General features: G+C 43.4%; 1 protein-coding gene across 6 annotated transcripts in view; it reads right to left on the minus strand.

The window, feature by feature from the left end:
- The window catches only part of ppfibp2a (PPFIA binding protein 2a), a 33,339-nt gene extending 20,185 nt beyond the window's left edge, over window positions 1-13,154 (minus strand). For 3 of the 6 annotated variants that reach the window (XR_014570884.1, XM_083792551.1, XM_083792550.1), the window contains exons 1-6: window positions 12,565-13,154; window positions 8,660-8,746; window positions 6,894-7,007; window positions 5,116-5,247; window positions 2,486-2,800; window positions 1,959-2,051 (exon numbers count right to left, since the gene is read on the minus strand). Coding sequence is in view for 5 of the 6 variants with exons in the window: in XM_083792551.1 (XP_083648677.1) it covers window positions 1,959-2,051; window positions 2,486-2,800; window positions 5,116-5,247; window positions 6,894-7,007; window positions 8,660-8,746; window positions 12,565-12,612 (789 nt within the window). In the remaining variant the exon portion in view is untranslated. Of the gene's footprint in view, window positions 1-1,958; window positions 2,052-2,485; window positions 2,801-5,115; window positions 5,248-6,103; window positions 6,487-6,893; window positions 7,008-8,659; window positions 8,747-12,564 lie in introns of those variants that run through there. The other 3 variants (XM_083792553.1, XM_083792554.1, XM_083792552.1) reach the window with 3 other exon arrangements.
- Between the last annotated feature and the right edge of the window lie 3,965 nt (window positions 13,155-17,119).

Below are 17,119 nucleotides of genomic sequence, written 5' to 3' on the forward strand. Positions count from 1 at the left end.
ACTATTCAAAAATGTTTATGGATAAGGCGTAAAGCACTAGCAAATAGGGCCTTAAATGTATACAGTACGCACTACGCAGACATGCATACATTCATGCCCAAATTATGCTCATTATACACAGAAATACTGCACTATGTGGGTACAGGCGCATTCACACACTGCCATGCTCTTTCACAAAGCACTTGCATTAAGCTTAATACACGCATGGCAATTGAGATCCAAACACATGCTGTTAGTTGAAAACACACATTTCAATGATTTATTTTCCACAATTAAGTGGCATGCCTTACAGGGCACACATCTACAAAACAACCACAACATAGCCTTGGATTTATAACTATATATCTGAATTTTAGAGGGCCATTTATTAGACTGGCTCTGCCTGAGGTTAAAATGTATAGCAAAACAGATGGCAATAAAGTTAAGCTGAAGCTGATCTATTTGCCAGTGTGTTGTCTATGGCTGTTTTGCACTTAACCCTAACCTCTCTTTATAATAATCGGACACACACACACACACACACACACACACACACACACGCACGCACGCACGCACGCACGCACGCACGCACGCACGCACGCACGCACGCACGCACAGATGCTAGTATGAGGGGCACTAGCCCCTCCTATATACAGCTTGAATGTTTGTGTTTTCTGAACAAACATAAAAAATGCCATTGACAATGAACGGAAAACTGATGTTTGTGTTGTCTGAACAAACATTACAAATGCCATTGACACAATTTGTAATTGGTAATACAATCACTATGGTCAACAACAGAATGTGGAGGGGGTGTGGAGGGGTGTTGTCCATTGGGGTTTATTTTTTAATTTTTTTGACTGTTTGTTGTTTGTTTTTCTTGTCTCTTTCTTTTGTGTAAGTCATGTGTATTTTGTATGCTTTATTGTAAAATCAATCAAAAACTAATACAGCATGTGAGCAAATCGTCTGGGTATGTCGGTGGGAACCCTTGGCCAATAAAGGACCACCATTCTTGATGATGATGTACGATTAGAGCGCCCCTCACTTCACACGGGTGTGATTGTTTTAATAAGAAATGATACAAAACACTTCCTACTTCCTATAATACTCAACATGATGTACATGAGGGTTAAGCAGAGGGAACCAGACCCAGGTATGTAGTTGGCTGTAAGCAGATGGAATCGAAAGAGAGCACATGCATAGATGTGGCTGTTAAAATGAAATGGCCAGGGTTTTTTAAATGAAGAGTTGGCAGGAACTGTATACAACATTAGCACCTGTTGGTTCTGACAGTGGGCCTCCCACTCACTGTTGTCTCTCTTTCACAATCTATTCTACAGCTAACCTCGGGCCAGAGAGCTGGACCACGCTATGGAGAGAGAGACAGAAATACACCGATATAGAAAGAAAGAGAAAGACTTCAAGGAAAGATGAAGCCTGATTTATACTTTGCCGCACAATGGTGTGGTGTGCTGCAAAAGAGCAGAGTAGATAGCACATGCAAAGCTTTTAGCTTTGCATGTGCTATCTACGGTGCAATGGATCATAAATTAAGCACGGGGGCATGATTAAGAGAGACAAACGGTATGAACAGAAGGCTAAAGAGGGGAAAGGTTGAAGGAGAGAAGTGAAGAAAATGAGGGAAAGTCTATAGAGGGGAAATGCCAAGGGCCCGTGCCAAGGCACACATGGAGCAGGTTAAAAAGGACAGCCAATGGCCCGAAAATGTGCTCATTATATCTATTTCTATCAAGAAAATTATTCTCAGATTTCTTACGAAAATAGAGGTGTTCCCGTGAGCTGTATGTGCATGGGAGCAATAATGACTCATCTAAACTGGCAGGGTCACAGGATTGGATTGGACAGTGCATAGGAAAGTCGTGCACGATTGGACAGTCAGTTCGCAGTGGAATCTGGGCATTTCAAGTGTGTGCTTTAAAGTCTAGACACTACGCCAACCCCCCATTTTATTGTACCTTTGTTGCCTTGAGTTTCCTCTCGTACTGCAGCTTCTGATCCTCAAGGTGTTCCACTTTGTCCTTCAGAATTCTCAGCTCCTTGAATAAGCCCTGGAGGCAGAATGTGTGTGTGTGTGAGAAATCTTGTTCATTTGAATACAATGAATACAACAGTAGTTTTGTATTGTGCGTTGCAAATCAGTATATTAGTTCAATGAGCACATTCATATCACACAACTGACTTGAGCACATTCATATTACAGCCCGGACCGACAACCATTTCTAAGATGTGAAAACCAAACCACAGCATGTTTGATTAAAATGATAATTTACAGTTTACAGTCTTTTTCTCTCTCTCAGGCAACCTTGTTTGTGTTTCTGCAGGCTTTTGTTAGGATATGCGGTCACTCACAATGCCCATTTCTGAGAGTGAAGGGATTTTGTAAGCACATGTTTGAGTGTGTCTCTCTTGGGATGACAAGCAGTAAAACAAGGAGGCACCATGCTGTAACAACTCAGAGGTCATGCAGACATGCCCAGCCTACACTTTGTGTAGCTCCGCCGTGGCAGTACTGATCCCCTTCATCTGAGCTACTCTCCTCCTCCAGGCTCTGGCTCCCGTCAGACTCGCCCGGAGCCTCGTTCAGCCTGCTCTCGCACGTCTCCTCGGGGGTACCGTCACAGTCGAGGCCCGGGCTTGAACCCGGGCCCTTTGTGGAGGACCCAGCGTGGCAGGCCTCGTGTAGGCTGCTGTCAGCCGCCTGGTTCTCCAAGGTCCTTTTCTCCTGGATCTTGTTATTGATTTCCTCCTGAAACCTACACATCTGCTCCTGGAGCTGGCTAATGAAATTCACTACACTCTTGACGGATGTGAAGTGAAAGAGGAAGGAAAACAAGAGAGAGAGCGAGAGGTTTTAAAAAGAGGAAGGATACAAAGCATTTATTATGTGTGTTTGCGAGTGTTTCTCTCCAGAGGGAACTGTGTATTATTGTTAGTGATGGCCCCTCGATTATTCTCTACCTCTGAGCTCATGTCTGGGTATTGTCTGGACATTTTAAATCATGCAGCAGTGGACCAATTACACACTATGAATACACAAGAAAAGTGGAGCCAGTATGAGAAACACAGATTCTCTGGCTGATCTTATGCACAGATACAGTACACTGGGCCAGCTAAACACCATTTGGATAAACGTGGCGGTATTCTATATGAACTCACACATGGTAAATATACACCAATGTTGCAATTGCAGTTGGCACCGCTAAGCAGCTACAGAGGAGAATAGATTTGCCATCTTTTTAGAGCAAACTGATGTTTGTGTCCCCATAGGAAAGAGTGTAAACAGCGGTGGAGTTATGCATGGACTGTGACCAGAGGAAGTCTCACATGGTGTTCAGTAGAGGGCTAGGAATGAGCGGATATGACAGATGATACAGAGCGCCTACACTGCTAAATTTAACCTGTACTGGCTTAGTGGCACCAACGTGTGCGTGTAGTGCGTGCGTGCGTGCGTGCGTGTGTGTGCGTCTGTCAGAGGTAGAGAGAGAGAGAAAGAGAGAGAGAGAATGTGTGTGTCAGAAGCAACACGTGGCATGCCAGTATAATATTCAGAGTGGATTTCTGTCATTCTTTTTAAGACCAAGCAGCTGTCATATAGCGAAAGCATGTGTTTGTGCACATGGTGAAAGCAGAAAGGTTGTCGAAACAATATTGTTGATTCCTGTACTGTAAAGCACACCGATGCCACATCTTCATTCTTAGAGCTAAAGCCTGATGTATCCGTCTCTGTGACAAAGTGTCACAATTGCTGACCCTTTTTCTCCCCGGTTTGAAAATGCACTATTTTGTCAGCAAAGCGTATATAGTCTTACTGTAAAGGTGGTTGCACACTGGACGCATTTTTATGAAAACCGCTTAAAAATCTGAATTTGCGCCCGGTGTGTGGAGACCTTAAGAGACAAACAGAAAGTCTACAGTGAGGCATTCAAAGGTATCTGTTTCTTCTTGGGGAAAAGTCCCAATGTGACTGTATTGAATTAATGTTTCACATTTTGTAGGCAGGTGTCCTTCACTTGCAAACCCCTAAAAACACTGGGCTGAACCTCTCACCTCCAGTTTTCATATAATGGCCCCAGTCATATTCTTTGACCATCACGACGGGGTGAGAGTGTAACTGTAAGCTCTGGGCTGAGGCCGCCCTACAGTACACACCATCTCACATTTAGCCCGCCATCCATCACGCCAGCTCTGCACTGCCAGTACCCGGCCTGAAGACACAAAGGCCCTTTGACCAGCCATATTTTGACGGTAACCACATACATTACATGTATCCTGTCTAGTGGCAGTGCTGCCTTAATTTCCCTCTGCCCACTTCATGTGGTCACTCACTCACTCACTGTACCCCTCTGGAAGCATGGTAACTTGACACACTGGCCTTAAGCAAATACACTGCTCAGGTCGAAAAGACAAAAAAAAACAAGTACTAAGCTAAACTCCTTGGAGACTAGTTTCCTGTAGGTCCAGGAAGATTGGAGTGGAGGGCATGGTAAATGTTTCCCTCCATACTCCCACAGCGTGTGTTTATGGATTCTGTCATGCATTCAGCAGCGTACCTAACCCCAAAGGTTGGGTTCACACGACATGAGAACGCACTCCCATCCTTCCTGGTAAAAGCACAAATCATTAAAGACGGCGGCTATCACAGAGCAGCCAAACGAAGCAAACCGACCCCACAGAGTCAAGGCTGAACAAATTCCTTCATTAAAAAAATGTTCTTCAAAGAAGCACAATGTAATAATGTGACAGGCAGCGATGCTCTCACATTAAAGAGTGCAGTGTTAAATTCAGCCTTGTAACCTCTGTCACAAACCTCTCACTCTTCAATGCAACACCAAATAACATGCTAAATGGAACACTACAGACTACTACTACTACAGACGGTGATGAGAGTGCTCCACTCAAACAATGTCATTCATGAACCTTGCCTATTCGACCGCACCTGTGTTGGCTTCTAAATCAAACCCTCTGTATATGACTCACAAGGTATTTGGTCTAGAGATACTGGAGAACACAATCGATTGTCCATATACTGCAAATCTTTCACAAAGACTATTCAATGGGCTCTTATAGCACATTATCATGTCATTGTATTATATTTTCTATGGGGATCCTTACCTCGGCTTTGTGCTGCCTCTCGGTCCCATGGCCCTGTTTCTCCTCCATGTCTGCCACTTTCAGTTTTAGGTAGGACACCTCCCCCATCAGACCCAGCTTCTGACTCTCAAGTGACGTTCTGTTTAGGAACTCCTGTTGTCAACAGCACATACAAACAACGTGACGCACCACAAATAGATATTCATGTAAAACACACACAAGGGGCACATAAGACACACTGCTAGCAACCTAACAGTGTACCAGTTCTCTAATGACAGCCCCCTCAGACCAACTATAAATACACAGAAGTAAATATACACAGCCCATGATCACTATTTATAAAGCCTATTTTCACAGCTCCCTCAAACAAGAGAGAGAGAGAGAAAGAGATTACTATCCATCAGATCAGCTGCAAAGAGACACTAGTTGTCCACCAACAGTTTGAAGATATTTCCTGTCTTCGCAGAGAGAGTGCCTAGAGAGAGTCCAGCCACACTGTGTGCACGGACTGCACACATTACTAATTTGGCTGCTGTCTGACAGGTGCTAAAACACATGAGATCCGGGAACGTGTGGCATCCGTAGCGTCGAAAACAGTTCACATACATGATATACGTCCATTTAAAACTGTTGAGTTGTTTTGGAGAGGGGAACAAATTCTGGGCTTCTTCTAGAGCGCACATGGAAAATATTAGAGCTTTGTCACTAGGAAGAGATTTACGGCATGGTTCCAAAGCCTCATAATGACCACTTCTCCAGGAACCAAAGCCTGACTGCCCTTCAGCACAGCAACTGCACAAGCTGTAGAATTAGACCCTCTACATTTACTAGTCATCGTGTCATGAGCTCACAACCACTCAAGATGCTTAAAAGGATTTTCTATTTTTAAGGGCAGTCCAGTGCAGAAAAGGATATTCAGTATTCGTAGCAGCTGAAACATAGTATTCATGGAATGGAAATATGACAAGAATAGGATTTAAAAAAGTATTTGTGGTCTAATCTGTCCTACCACGACAGCTCGCTTCTCTTGAAGGAAAAGTGCAGTCTGTTTCATTCCCGGAGGCAAACAGGTTTGAATGTTCTGTTTTGTAAGCGCAGGTCCATTTCACTCAGGGTCCATTTCCAGAGTTCTGCAAAGTGTGTCCACTGGATGTGAGTTTGATCTCTGCCACACGGAGCTGAAAAATGTACGCCTCAACTCCCCTGTTTCCTCTCCTTCTCTTTCTCACATCCCTTCTCTCCTCCTTCCACTGCCCTCCCTCTCTTCCTTGGTTCCTTTTTTTCTATCTTCCGATTATTTTCCTCCCTTTTCATCCTTCCATTACAGAGTCAGTCTCATTCAGTTTGACTCTCTCTCTCTCTGTCTCTCTCACCCTAGCCGCGTAGTTAGAGGTTATGGGTGTGGACGCGATCCCTGGCTCACCTGCCCAGACAGACACACAGACCACAGCAGACAGAAACTTGTGGCCCCAGAGGAGAGCAGACCTGGCGTGCACTCTCCTGAGACTCCGCCTTGGAAAGGAACCCATAGCGTCCTAAATATGCTGGTTGTCACAGTGATATAAAGCCAGTCACGATGGAATCCCAGCAAGGAATTTCCTCCTGGGGAGCTAGACTCCTCCTGAGCTGCAATCTACTAGTAAGATTGATGAGCATTCTATTTAATAGTCAGAACAACAACACTGGTAATAAAAAAGCCCCTGGACTGCCACCAGTGTATCTCAATATTTCCTCACTGTATACTACATCAGTGCGTTAGGCCCTCGTCTGTGTGCTTTGATGTTTGTGAGGCTGTGTACCTGCTGTAGCATCTCCTCTGTGGAGTTGAGTTTGAGCCGGTGCTCCTCCAGACAACTCTCCAGGTCACTAATCTTCACCCCTTGCGCCTCCACCTGGTCCGTCAGAACACTCACCTAGTGTGTGTGTGTGTTGGGGGGGGGGAGGATAAGTAATGAGGCAGAAGTAATTTACTGTAGCAGCGTGCAAAAAAAACGAAAAAAACAAAAACCTAGACTACTCATTATATTTATATCTCCTAATCTTAATTATCCTCTTCCCAGTTCCCGCCGCTTACTGGCACCAACCCCAAACAAACCCTCTTGAAATCATTTAGACCCATTTTCTTTTACCAGTCATTTCGCCGCTGGCCCGCGCTGCACCTTTGCTGATATATCCTCTGCATTGCCAGATTAAACAAGCACAAGCATTAATGAATGTCCCTTTGTGCTTAAGCGCCAGCGAACGTGCAGTGCTTTAGGACACTAAAAAAGCCAAGTGTGCTGTGCTGTGCTGCTGTGCACAGGTTAGATGTAAATCCACAGTTAATAAGGCCATGTAGCAGCCAATCACGTGAAAAAAGGCAGGGCCCCATGAAGCAGCCAACTGGATGGGACTTAGTGTAGGAATGCTGGTGTGTAGGTGAGACCGCCACAGAAAGCAAACAGAACACCTGCTCTCAATACACACACACCCTCGCGCACACGCACGCACGCGCACACGCACACGCACACGCACACACACACACACACACACACACACACACACACACACACACACACACACACACACACACACACACACACACACACACACACACACACCATGGTGCTACCGTGTATTGTACTAGCCTGGACCTGTATTAGGTAACCTGTTGTTAAGCAATTGCAGGAGATACACATATCGCACGCACGCACATACATACATACATACATACATACATACATACATACATACATACATACATACATACATACATACATACATACATACATACATACATACATACGTGTACAAATAGATATATACTAGGGGTGTAACGATATAGTACCGCGGCATAAACTCCCATGGTGTTGATAGGGTGAAATGTCCGACCTCGCGGTACAATTCGTTATTTATTTCATTATGCATCTCTGCCCGGCACATGGTACTATGGCGTTTCCTACCTGTGTAAGTGTGAGTTCTCCTTCTCTCCTAATTCTCCACGAATCTCTGTGATTCTAATTTTCCTATAATCAGCAGTGAGAGTGTCAATTCCTTGTATCCGTAGTGTTCATATAAGATGATATACCGGTAGTCTATTAAAAGAAGACAATATTTATGCCGCGCCCGGTGTCATTTGGTCCGTTCAGTTTAATTAATTAATTGTGCATGAAATAATGAACAGATTACAATACTATAATAACATTCTATATAATCAGAAACATGTAGGTGATACTTACGTATATAAAATACGGTTTTATTGAAAGGCACTCAGTCACTCAGTGCTATGTGAGATGGGCAGTGTTTATAATCAGTGGGGACATCTGGGGGGGCCAGTGAGGTGTCATATGTCCTCTTTTATTAGTCAGAGTCGCTCTCATATCCGCATTCAGCTTTAGCTGAATGGATGCAGGTTTTAGGTTAGTCATTTCCATTACATTACAACAGCCCGTTTAAAGCTTGCATAAATCTTAGTCAAAAACAGGTCAATGCTGGACGAAGGTGTACACTTCACAGCCCCATTGTCATCTCCATTTAAACCAATAGTAGAAAATAAACAATATAAGTCACATCTTTCCGATCTTACCTGAAGAACGAGTGTCTCTTTGTCTCCCTCTAAACGTGATAAGCGTTCCTGGTAGGTCTCGCCGGTCACCGGTGAGTGCACATGTACCTATAGAGTGGAACAGTTAGCTACTGTTATAAGTTAATTTAGTTATAGTACAATGTGGATGCGGAGCAGTCGCCCCGTGGGTTAAAATTTGCATTGCACGGTTTTCGCCTATGAGGTTAAAGTCTCAATACACATGTGAATTCACACACGTGCATTCACACACATGCATGCATATAGTATGTGTGCATACATGTATGTGCATACTGCGTACCCAGGCACGCGTGCACACACATGCACACACACAGACACACACACACACACACACACACAAAATTCGTCTCAAATAACCTATTGTACCACCGACCAGTGTATGTGGAATTTGTAAGAGGTTTACATGGGACTAATCCTACTTTAAATTCACAATATATTTTGTGTTCTGACTTGTTTGTGAAAAAGTGAAAACTGAACTTTGGTCTGCTTTCCTTTAAAATCAGGAGTTTATTTCACGGTCGTCAAGGCCCAAGGAAAATAATTTTGTGACCAGATCATCTCAAATTGCTCCGAACTGAAGGAGTTCAACCACAGCCATGGAAACTTCACGATGCCCAGCACCCATGATTTGAGCCAGGCAGCTAAAGTGGTTTACAGTCCTTTTAAAATGCCATTAAGCCTTTTAACAGAGTCAAGGCCACTCTACATCAACCCTTTACAATGCACAATTCATTCCTTGTAATTCATATACTGCACTGTATGAATATATGTACTTTACAGTAATTCATTAAAAATGGAAGTCGTGCTGAAACAACAGAGCTTCTTAATACGGCACAGTTGAGAAGCAGGAGTTAAACTATTCATCTGGTGTCAGTGAGGTCAGATGTAGAGTTGCTGGCCGGCTCCATATATGCAGATCTAGTATGTCAAACCATATATAGCTATCCAGGGTTTGATGAAGTCAGTGTCGTGATCTTCACATATGGAGATCCATGTGTTGTACCAACTTGGTTCATTTGCAAGTGTGACTCGGGTCGCGGCAACCACACTGATTATCACGAGACTGTCGCAATATGGCCATATATTGACATTCCCATATATTGACATTCCCATATATTGACATTCCCATATATTGACATTCCCATATATGGGCTTAATATTGATGACATCGGGGATCTCCATATTTGGGCATAACATGAATTGTAGTAAGGCCTTTTTTATTTGTTCCTTTTTTTAAATTGACGTTTTCAGTCCTAAACACACTTGAGAAGCACGTCATGTGGCGTGATGTGTCACGTGACCATATATGGAGACGTGATGTGACACGACTGATGGGAAATACAGGTTTTCATATTAACTGCATGCAACCTACAGTATGGTCGCAATAATAACTAGAAAGAGTGCCCCTCTGGGCACAGGTCTCCACCAGGGCAGGTCTGGTTGTGGCCTCCTGGTGGCATTTCTTATTACGCCTTGGATGGCAATTGGATGATTTGAGGCATTTTATTCCAAAAATCGTTGGTAAAAGTTGGTAGCGCTATAACAGGCCAATGTGAAAAGGGTGAGATATATTCCTCAGCCTAGTATAGGAAAGTCCCTGAAAGATTTTACATAAATTGCATGCTTGCATGCCAATTAGGATGGAATCTGAAATATCGGACAGATCCGTCTTGAACACATGACTATAGAGATAGTGTAAGTGAGAATGTAACGGTTTGGGGGATTTTTGGATAGAATCTGGAGGAGTAATATAAAAAAAGAGTCTGCCTCCTGTTGGCGCTATAACAGGCCATTCTGGAAATTTGGGACAGAGGTTCATAGTTGCCATCCAGGGAGTGTATATGCAAAATTTGGCATCGACCGGGTTAACTACGGTAACCTTATGACCTGCCCAGTAGCCCTGGTCTTAACTACGGTAACCTTATGACCTGCCCAGTAGCCCTGGTCTTAACTACGGTAACCTTATGACCTGCCCAGTAGCCCTGGTCTTAATTACGGTAACCTTATGACCTGCCCAGTAGCCCTGGTCTTAATTACGGTAACCTTATGACCTGCCCAGTAGCCCTGGTCTTAACTATGGTAACCTTATGACCTGCCCAGTAGCCCTGGTCTTAACTATGGTAACCTTATGACCTGCCCAGTAGCCCTGGTCTTATCTATGGTAACCTTATGACCTGCCCAGTAGCCCTGGTCTTAACTATGGTAACCTTATGACCTGCCCAGTAGCCCTGGTCTTATCTATGGTAACCTTATGACCTGCCCAGTAGCCCTGGTCTTAATTACGGTAACCTTATGACCTGCCCAGTAGCCCTGGTCTTATCTATGGTAACCTTATGACCTGCCCAGTAGCCCTGGTCTTAATTACGGTAACCTTATGACCTGCCCAGTAGCCCTGGTCTTAATTACGGTAACCTTATGACCTGCCCAGTAGCCCTGGTCTTAATTACGGTAACCTTATGACCTGCCCAGTAGCCCTGGTCTTATCTATGGTAACCTTTTGACCTGCCCAGTAGCCCTGGTCTTAACTATGGTAACCTTATGACCTGCCCAGTAGCCCTGGTCTTAACTATGGTAACCTTATGACCTGCCCAGTAGCCCTGGTCTTAACTATGGTAACTGACCTGCCCAGTAGCCCTGGTCTTAACTACGGTAACCTTATGACCTGCCCAGTAGCCCTGGTCTTAACTACGGTAACCTTATGACCTGCCCAGTAGCCCTGGTCTTAACTACGGTAACCTTATGACCTGCCCAGTAGCCCTGGTCTTAACTACGGTAACCTTATGACCTGCCCAGTAGCCCTGGTCTTAACTACGGTAACTGACCTGCCCAGTAGCCCTGGTCTTAACTACGGTAACTGACCTGCCCAGTAGCCCTGGTCTTAACTACGGTAACCTTATGACCTGCCCAGTAGCCCTGGTCTTATTTACGGTAACCTTATGACCTGCCCAGTAGCCCTGGTCTTAATTACGGTAACCTTATGACCTGCCCAGTAGCCCTGGTCTTAACTACGGTAACCTTATGACCTGCCCAGTAGCCCTGGTCTTAACTATGGTAACCTTATGACCTGCCCAGTAGCCCTGGTCTTAACTATGGTAACCTTATGACCTGCCCAGTAGCCCTGGTCTTAATTACGGTGACCTTATGGCCTTCCCATGTGGCCCTGGCCAGGTACGGTTGGCGCCTCAACCACAAAAAATCTTTAACCATATTCAAACTGGCTCCAATGTGCTAGGTACAATATGTATTTTCTTTCTTGTTGTTTTGTATGTTGCTTTTTCCCTGCAGTCATAGGAAAATATGCAGCAATGACCTATTGTCACATACAATAGGCTATAACAATGTAAATTTGTCTTCAATACAACATTCATAGCACATCTTGCAAAGAAATATAGTAAAACTCTTTACACGGATTTAGTTATAGCTTCAGTAAAAACACAAGATAATAATAAAAATCAAGAATAGACAATCCAGTATATATGAGCATCTTGCATTTTGGTTATGCGTAAAGAGATTAAAGACAGATTGGCTATACTTTACTTCAAAGTGAATACATTCTTTGTCCAACTCCTCAACTTGCTGTAAACAACATCCCTTCAAAAATGTAATCGTACAGTCCAATAACAACTTTTAGGTTCTGTGTGTGTGTGTGTGTGTGTGTGTGTGTGCATGTGTGATGCAAGAACAATATTGTGCAACAGTAACACACCTCTCATCCGAGACAAACAAAACATGTGTTCCTCCCATAATTGCTGTGATGACAGACATCAACAGGTAAACACAATAGCAGACCAAAAGGCATCAACACCCAACAACACCCTGTCTTATTGTGCAGTTGTGGCATGCATGCCTGATACCAACTGGAGACATGCAAGTGGGTAGACACTTACCTTTCTAAGCCAGGAAAAGTGTTTATAGAAATCAATATCGTACTCCATGTTGCAGGCCCATTGTAGCTCTATGAACACTCGGGTAGAAGAAGACAGTCTCCTGTGGCAAGAGGCAGCACGGAGAGAAAACAGAGACCGACGGAGTTTCACTGTGGGAGCTCTCGAGCTATGAGTGATGCTTCTAAAGGAGGAAGACTGTTGCTCTTCCAGAGTTCAACTGGTCTCCCTTCACTGCTGTCTCTCCGTCGTTCAAGTAGTGAGAGAGTAGAGAGAGGACCTTCGTCTGTGCATGTGGTTTGGAGTCTGGGCAAGCGGAGAGGCAGCCTTTAATATCAGACTCGAGTTGAGCCGTACGACGCAAACCCATGCCAGCTGGCTCCACTCTCTCCCTTTCTTCTCCTTCTCACGTTGGTTCTCTCTTTCTCCCTTTTCTGGTCCCCGTAATTGGTCACTTTTCTATTTTTTGAATTTTCTTTGCTGCATGGCATCTGTCATCCATTTCTACAGTCTATCTTCTATCTTTCTCCCTTTCTAAAAATACAAATCTGTGTGTGCCTGTCGCACTCTCCTTTTCCTCTCTGTCTCTGAAGTACCTCTCATGTAGCTTTTTTCATGTTTTTTTTAGGGGGCGGGGGGGGGGGGGTTCTAAAGGGGCACATAAGAGCGAGGACTTTCTGCACCACATGCTTGTCAGATGTGGTAGAGAGCAGGACGGGGCCATAGCAGAAAGAAAGGCGAGCAGAGGGGGAGGAAAAACAGTGGATCGAGGAGCCTGAATAGGAAGTGGTGCAAAGCTCAATCTCTCTTTCATCTCTTCCCTTCTTATTTCAGAATTCATCCAGAGGATGAACAAGGTCGCTCGGACAAACAAGCTGTTTTGTTTAGTTACTTTTTTCCTTTGAAGAAAGTGGATGGAGTGGCGCTCCGGGGGGGATCTGTTTTAGGGTAAAGAAAATAAGGCGGAATGTGAAAAGGAAGAGAGAGAGGGGGTCCGACTACTTGTGCTCTTAACAGGAGCTCTGGAACTCATTACTGCTGCCGTATTGCCATAGATCCCGCCTCATATACTCAGTGCTCCTGAGTGCAGAGGAAACAGCCCTCTGGACATACTTGACCATAAACAAAGCCTCCCAGTCCCAACTCCTTTATCACCCCTATGGTCAGCAATTCTTACAACGTCATACCTATGCTGTACATCAGCATACATTCCACCACTATACAGTGGTGGGACTACATTTCAGAGGCAAATATTGTACTTTTACTCCACTAAATTTATTTGAAAACTATAGTTACTATAGTAGATTTAGATTATTATTGCAAAACATATATTAACCACTTCAGCCATACATTTCGGCAATTAAAAATAGCCGATCTACAAGCCCACAGTGCGTTGTGATGCGACGCATTGTGATCTCGTAGATCTGCTATTTTCAACAAAGAAATATATATACATTTGACCACTCGAAATTGGACATTCTCCATAATTACTTTAACTTTTGGTATATACATTAAGTACATTTTGATGTCAATACTTTTGACTTTTGCAGTACATTTTGAATTCCGGACTTTTACTTGTAACGGAGTACTTATATATTGCAGTATTGATACTTTTACCCAAGTAAAAAATTTGAGTACTTTTTTCCACCACTGTGGAGAACATTCTGCCCACACAGAGATGTGCAGTACACCATCTGCATGCTACATGTAGTTACTAGTTATTAGGTCTGTGCTGTTTGCTATAAACCCTGCACTTTAATCTTCTGTATGGGTGGCCTGGCCAGTGTGTTTAATCCACTGGTTCCCCTCAAGGGGACCTTGAGGGAGTTCCAGGGGGTCCCCAGCTAAATTATAGTTTGTAACCAAATGGACCCTTACGGGTCTGTAACTCTGAGAGTGTACAAATGGAACCAAATGGACCCTAATTGGTCCATTTGGTTCCATTCCATTCCGCAAATTAAAGCAGATATAACATGCAATCTAAAACACTTTTTAATATTTAATATCATATTGCCTATGTACCTCAAACTGATTTCTAACGGTTTGAGCCTCAATCACCACTCTGATATTATAACCAGTCCATGGCATTTCTTTTTTGATTCTGAAGCTGTTTTAGCTGCAGTACCACAATGTGCTGATATGCAACTTATTTAATATCTGAGTCATTATACCATATCAGCATATCCATGCTTGGAAAATCAACAATGAATTGCAAATTTGACACTGAAGGTGGAGAAATTATACAAAGTAGGGTGACACTGATGACATCACGCATAATGAGTCAGTTGAGCTGTTCCTGTGAGCAATTTCCATAAAAAGCCCTATGATGAGAAAGCCTGGTTGTTCAAAATTGCGTATTTGTGGGGATAGAAAATACATAGGGGAGCCCAAAAAACACCAACAAATTTGAAAAAGTTAAATGTTATGTTATAGGTCCTTTAACATTGATTGTACATTATAAATTGGGGGTTCCAGAGATAGAAATGCCATTAAATGTGTGTCTGTAGACTAGTAACATGAATGTCCAACTGGGGTCCTGGAAATCAAATGGGTTGAGAATCACTGGTCCCTGGAATATCTTTTCAAATGGGGGTTAATTAGTGTCGATTTGGTTGTCCTTGACATGATGGTTTGCAGGAACCACTGGTTTAATCGGTCCATTCAGAAATGCAGAAAAAGCATTGTGCACTCAGCGGATTCCAATGCCATCAGTGCATCGAAAGGGACAAAATCACGTTCAATCAGAGCATTGGATGTCAGTAGACGCGTCTACTGACCTGACCTACCATAGTGTGACATTTTGGAGAAATTCAGTAGGCTGCATTCTGGTACAAATATTCTGCATTCTGGTACAAATATTCCTTTGTCCCCGTGTCCATTTGTACACTGAATGCTGCTGGGGGAAGGTCATAGATATCCAGGCCTTATAAGCACTTATTGGTTCTGTCTTCTGTGCCTACATGCACTTTCTATGTCAATGTGCACTTTATTGCATAGCACTTTAACACCTTGCACTTTAATGTCAATTGTGCACTTATTGTACTTTTTCTGGTATATGTGTATTGTAGTATTTTATTGTGTTTTTTGATGTAGTGATGACTGTCTATGATGCTGCAACCAATTTGCCCCTCCGGGACTTTAAATAATCTTGAGCCTTGAAACCTTGAAACCTTGAATCTTGTGTTCATCACGGCTACCGTTTTGACAGCGGCGACATTACTGTCCGACATTACTAACCCTATAACCCTGAATCTAACCCCTTACATAACTTCAGTCTTAACCGGCCACGTAAGTCCCCTAACCTAACTAACCTAGTTTTAACCAGCCACGTAAGTCCCCTAATTAACCTCATATCAGTTTTAGCCAGCCACACAAGTCCCCTAACCTCATATAAGTCTTAACCGGCCACGTATAGTCAGTTGACAACACGTGAGTCAACTCACAGCATGCAGCCTATACTGAGATGAACTAGGTAATTAGACGGCTATACTGAGCACATTCAATGCTCCAAAATGACATTTGTCAAAACATGATTTTGTCCCTTTCAACGCATCGAAACGGGTGGTCGGCACACTCACTCACCTTGCCGGTCTCGAGCCACAGCAGCAGGGTCTGTGCGGTGTCAACGGAGACCTGTTGCCTCAGGGACTGCTCGTGCACGTTACCATAACCCCGGCCCTCCAGCAGCTTCCTGAGGTCCTCGGTCAGCTGCAGAACCTTGAAGGCAGGGTCAAGGTGCAGGGGAAGGGTCAGCCGTTGGGTCATCTCTGCGTGGGACGGGTGACTTCTTGCACCACTACTCAGCCCTGCTATGAGCGGACAGCGGAACCCTTCAGATGCAGCAGCTGTGGTGCCTGAATTAAATATGATATGATGCGTATCACGATACATGGTTTAGTATACTGTACAGTACATGGACGATATTGGTTCATATATGGCGATAGAATGACTTAAAATCGATACAGTAACTATTTTTGCAAATAAATAAAATTGTGGATAGTGCAGGTTTTTTAAGGGAACATTTATCAATCAATCAATCAATCAATCAATCAATCAATACTTTATTTCAGACCCAGGGAGATCCATATCACAGATAAAATACATACATCGCAGTAGAAAACCCAGTACAGTAGAAAAGAGGGAAAAAATATATGATTATGAATATGGACATAAATAATTAAACAGTGATTCTCCTGCAAATACATAGACATTATATTTGAACACATAATAGACAAACCCGTACCTTGACATGAACACAGAGAATACACACATTTATTGAAGTGTAGCGATATTGAATGGAAAATAAATGAAACCCCTCTTTTTATTTTTCTTCTTAAAATTGCTAAATTGCTATACTTAATATTGATGCAATCGATTATTTTCATTGCAAAATGATTCGATACGGATTATTTGCGTTGCAAAACGATACGATGCGATACAAAGTCAATGTTGCCGTTTACATTTCGATATACGTCGATTCTTGAAATTAAAATCGATTTTTCGATGCAGTTACTATATCGTCTCCCCCCTTTTGTATCAGTGCTGAATAACAGCAACT

The sequence above is a fragment of the Protomyctophum parallelum genome, assembly GCF_964188405.1.
Source record: "Protomyctophum parallelum genome assembly, chromosome: 2".
Classification (NCBI taxonomy): Eukaryota; Metazoa; Chordata; class Actinopteri; order Myctophiformes; family Myctophidae; genus Protomyctophum; species Protomyctophum parallelum.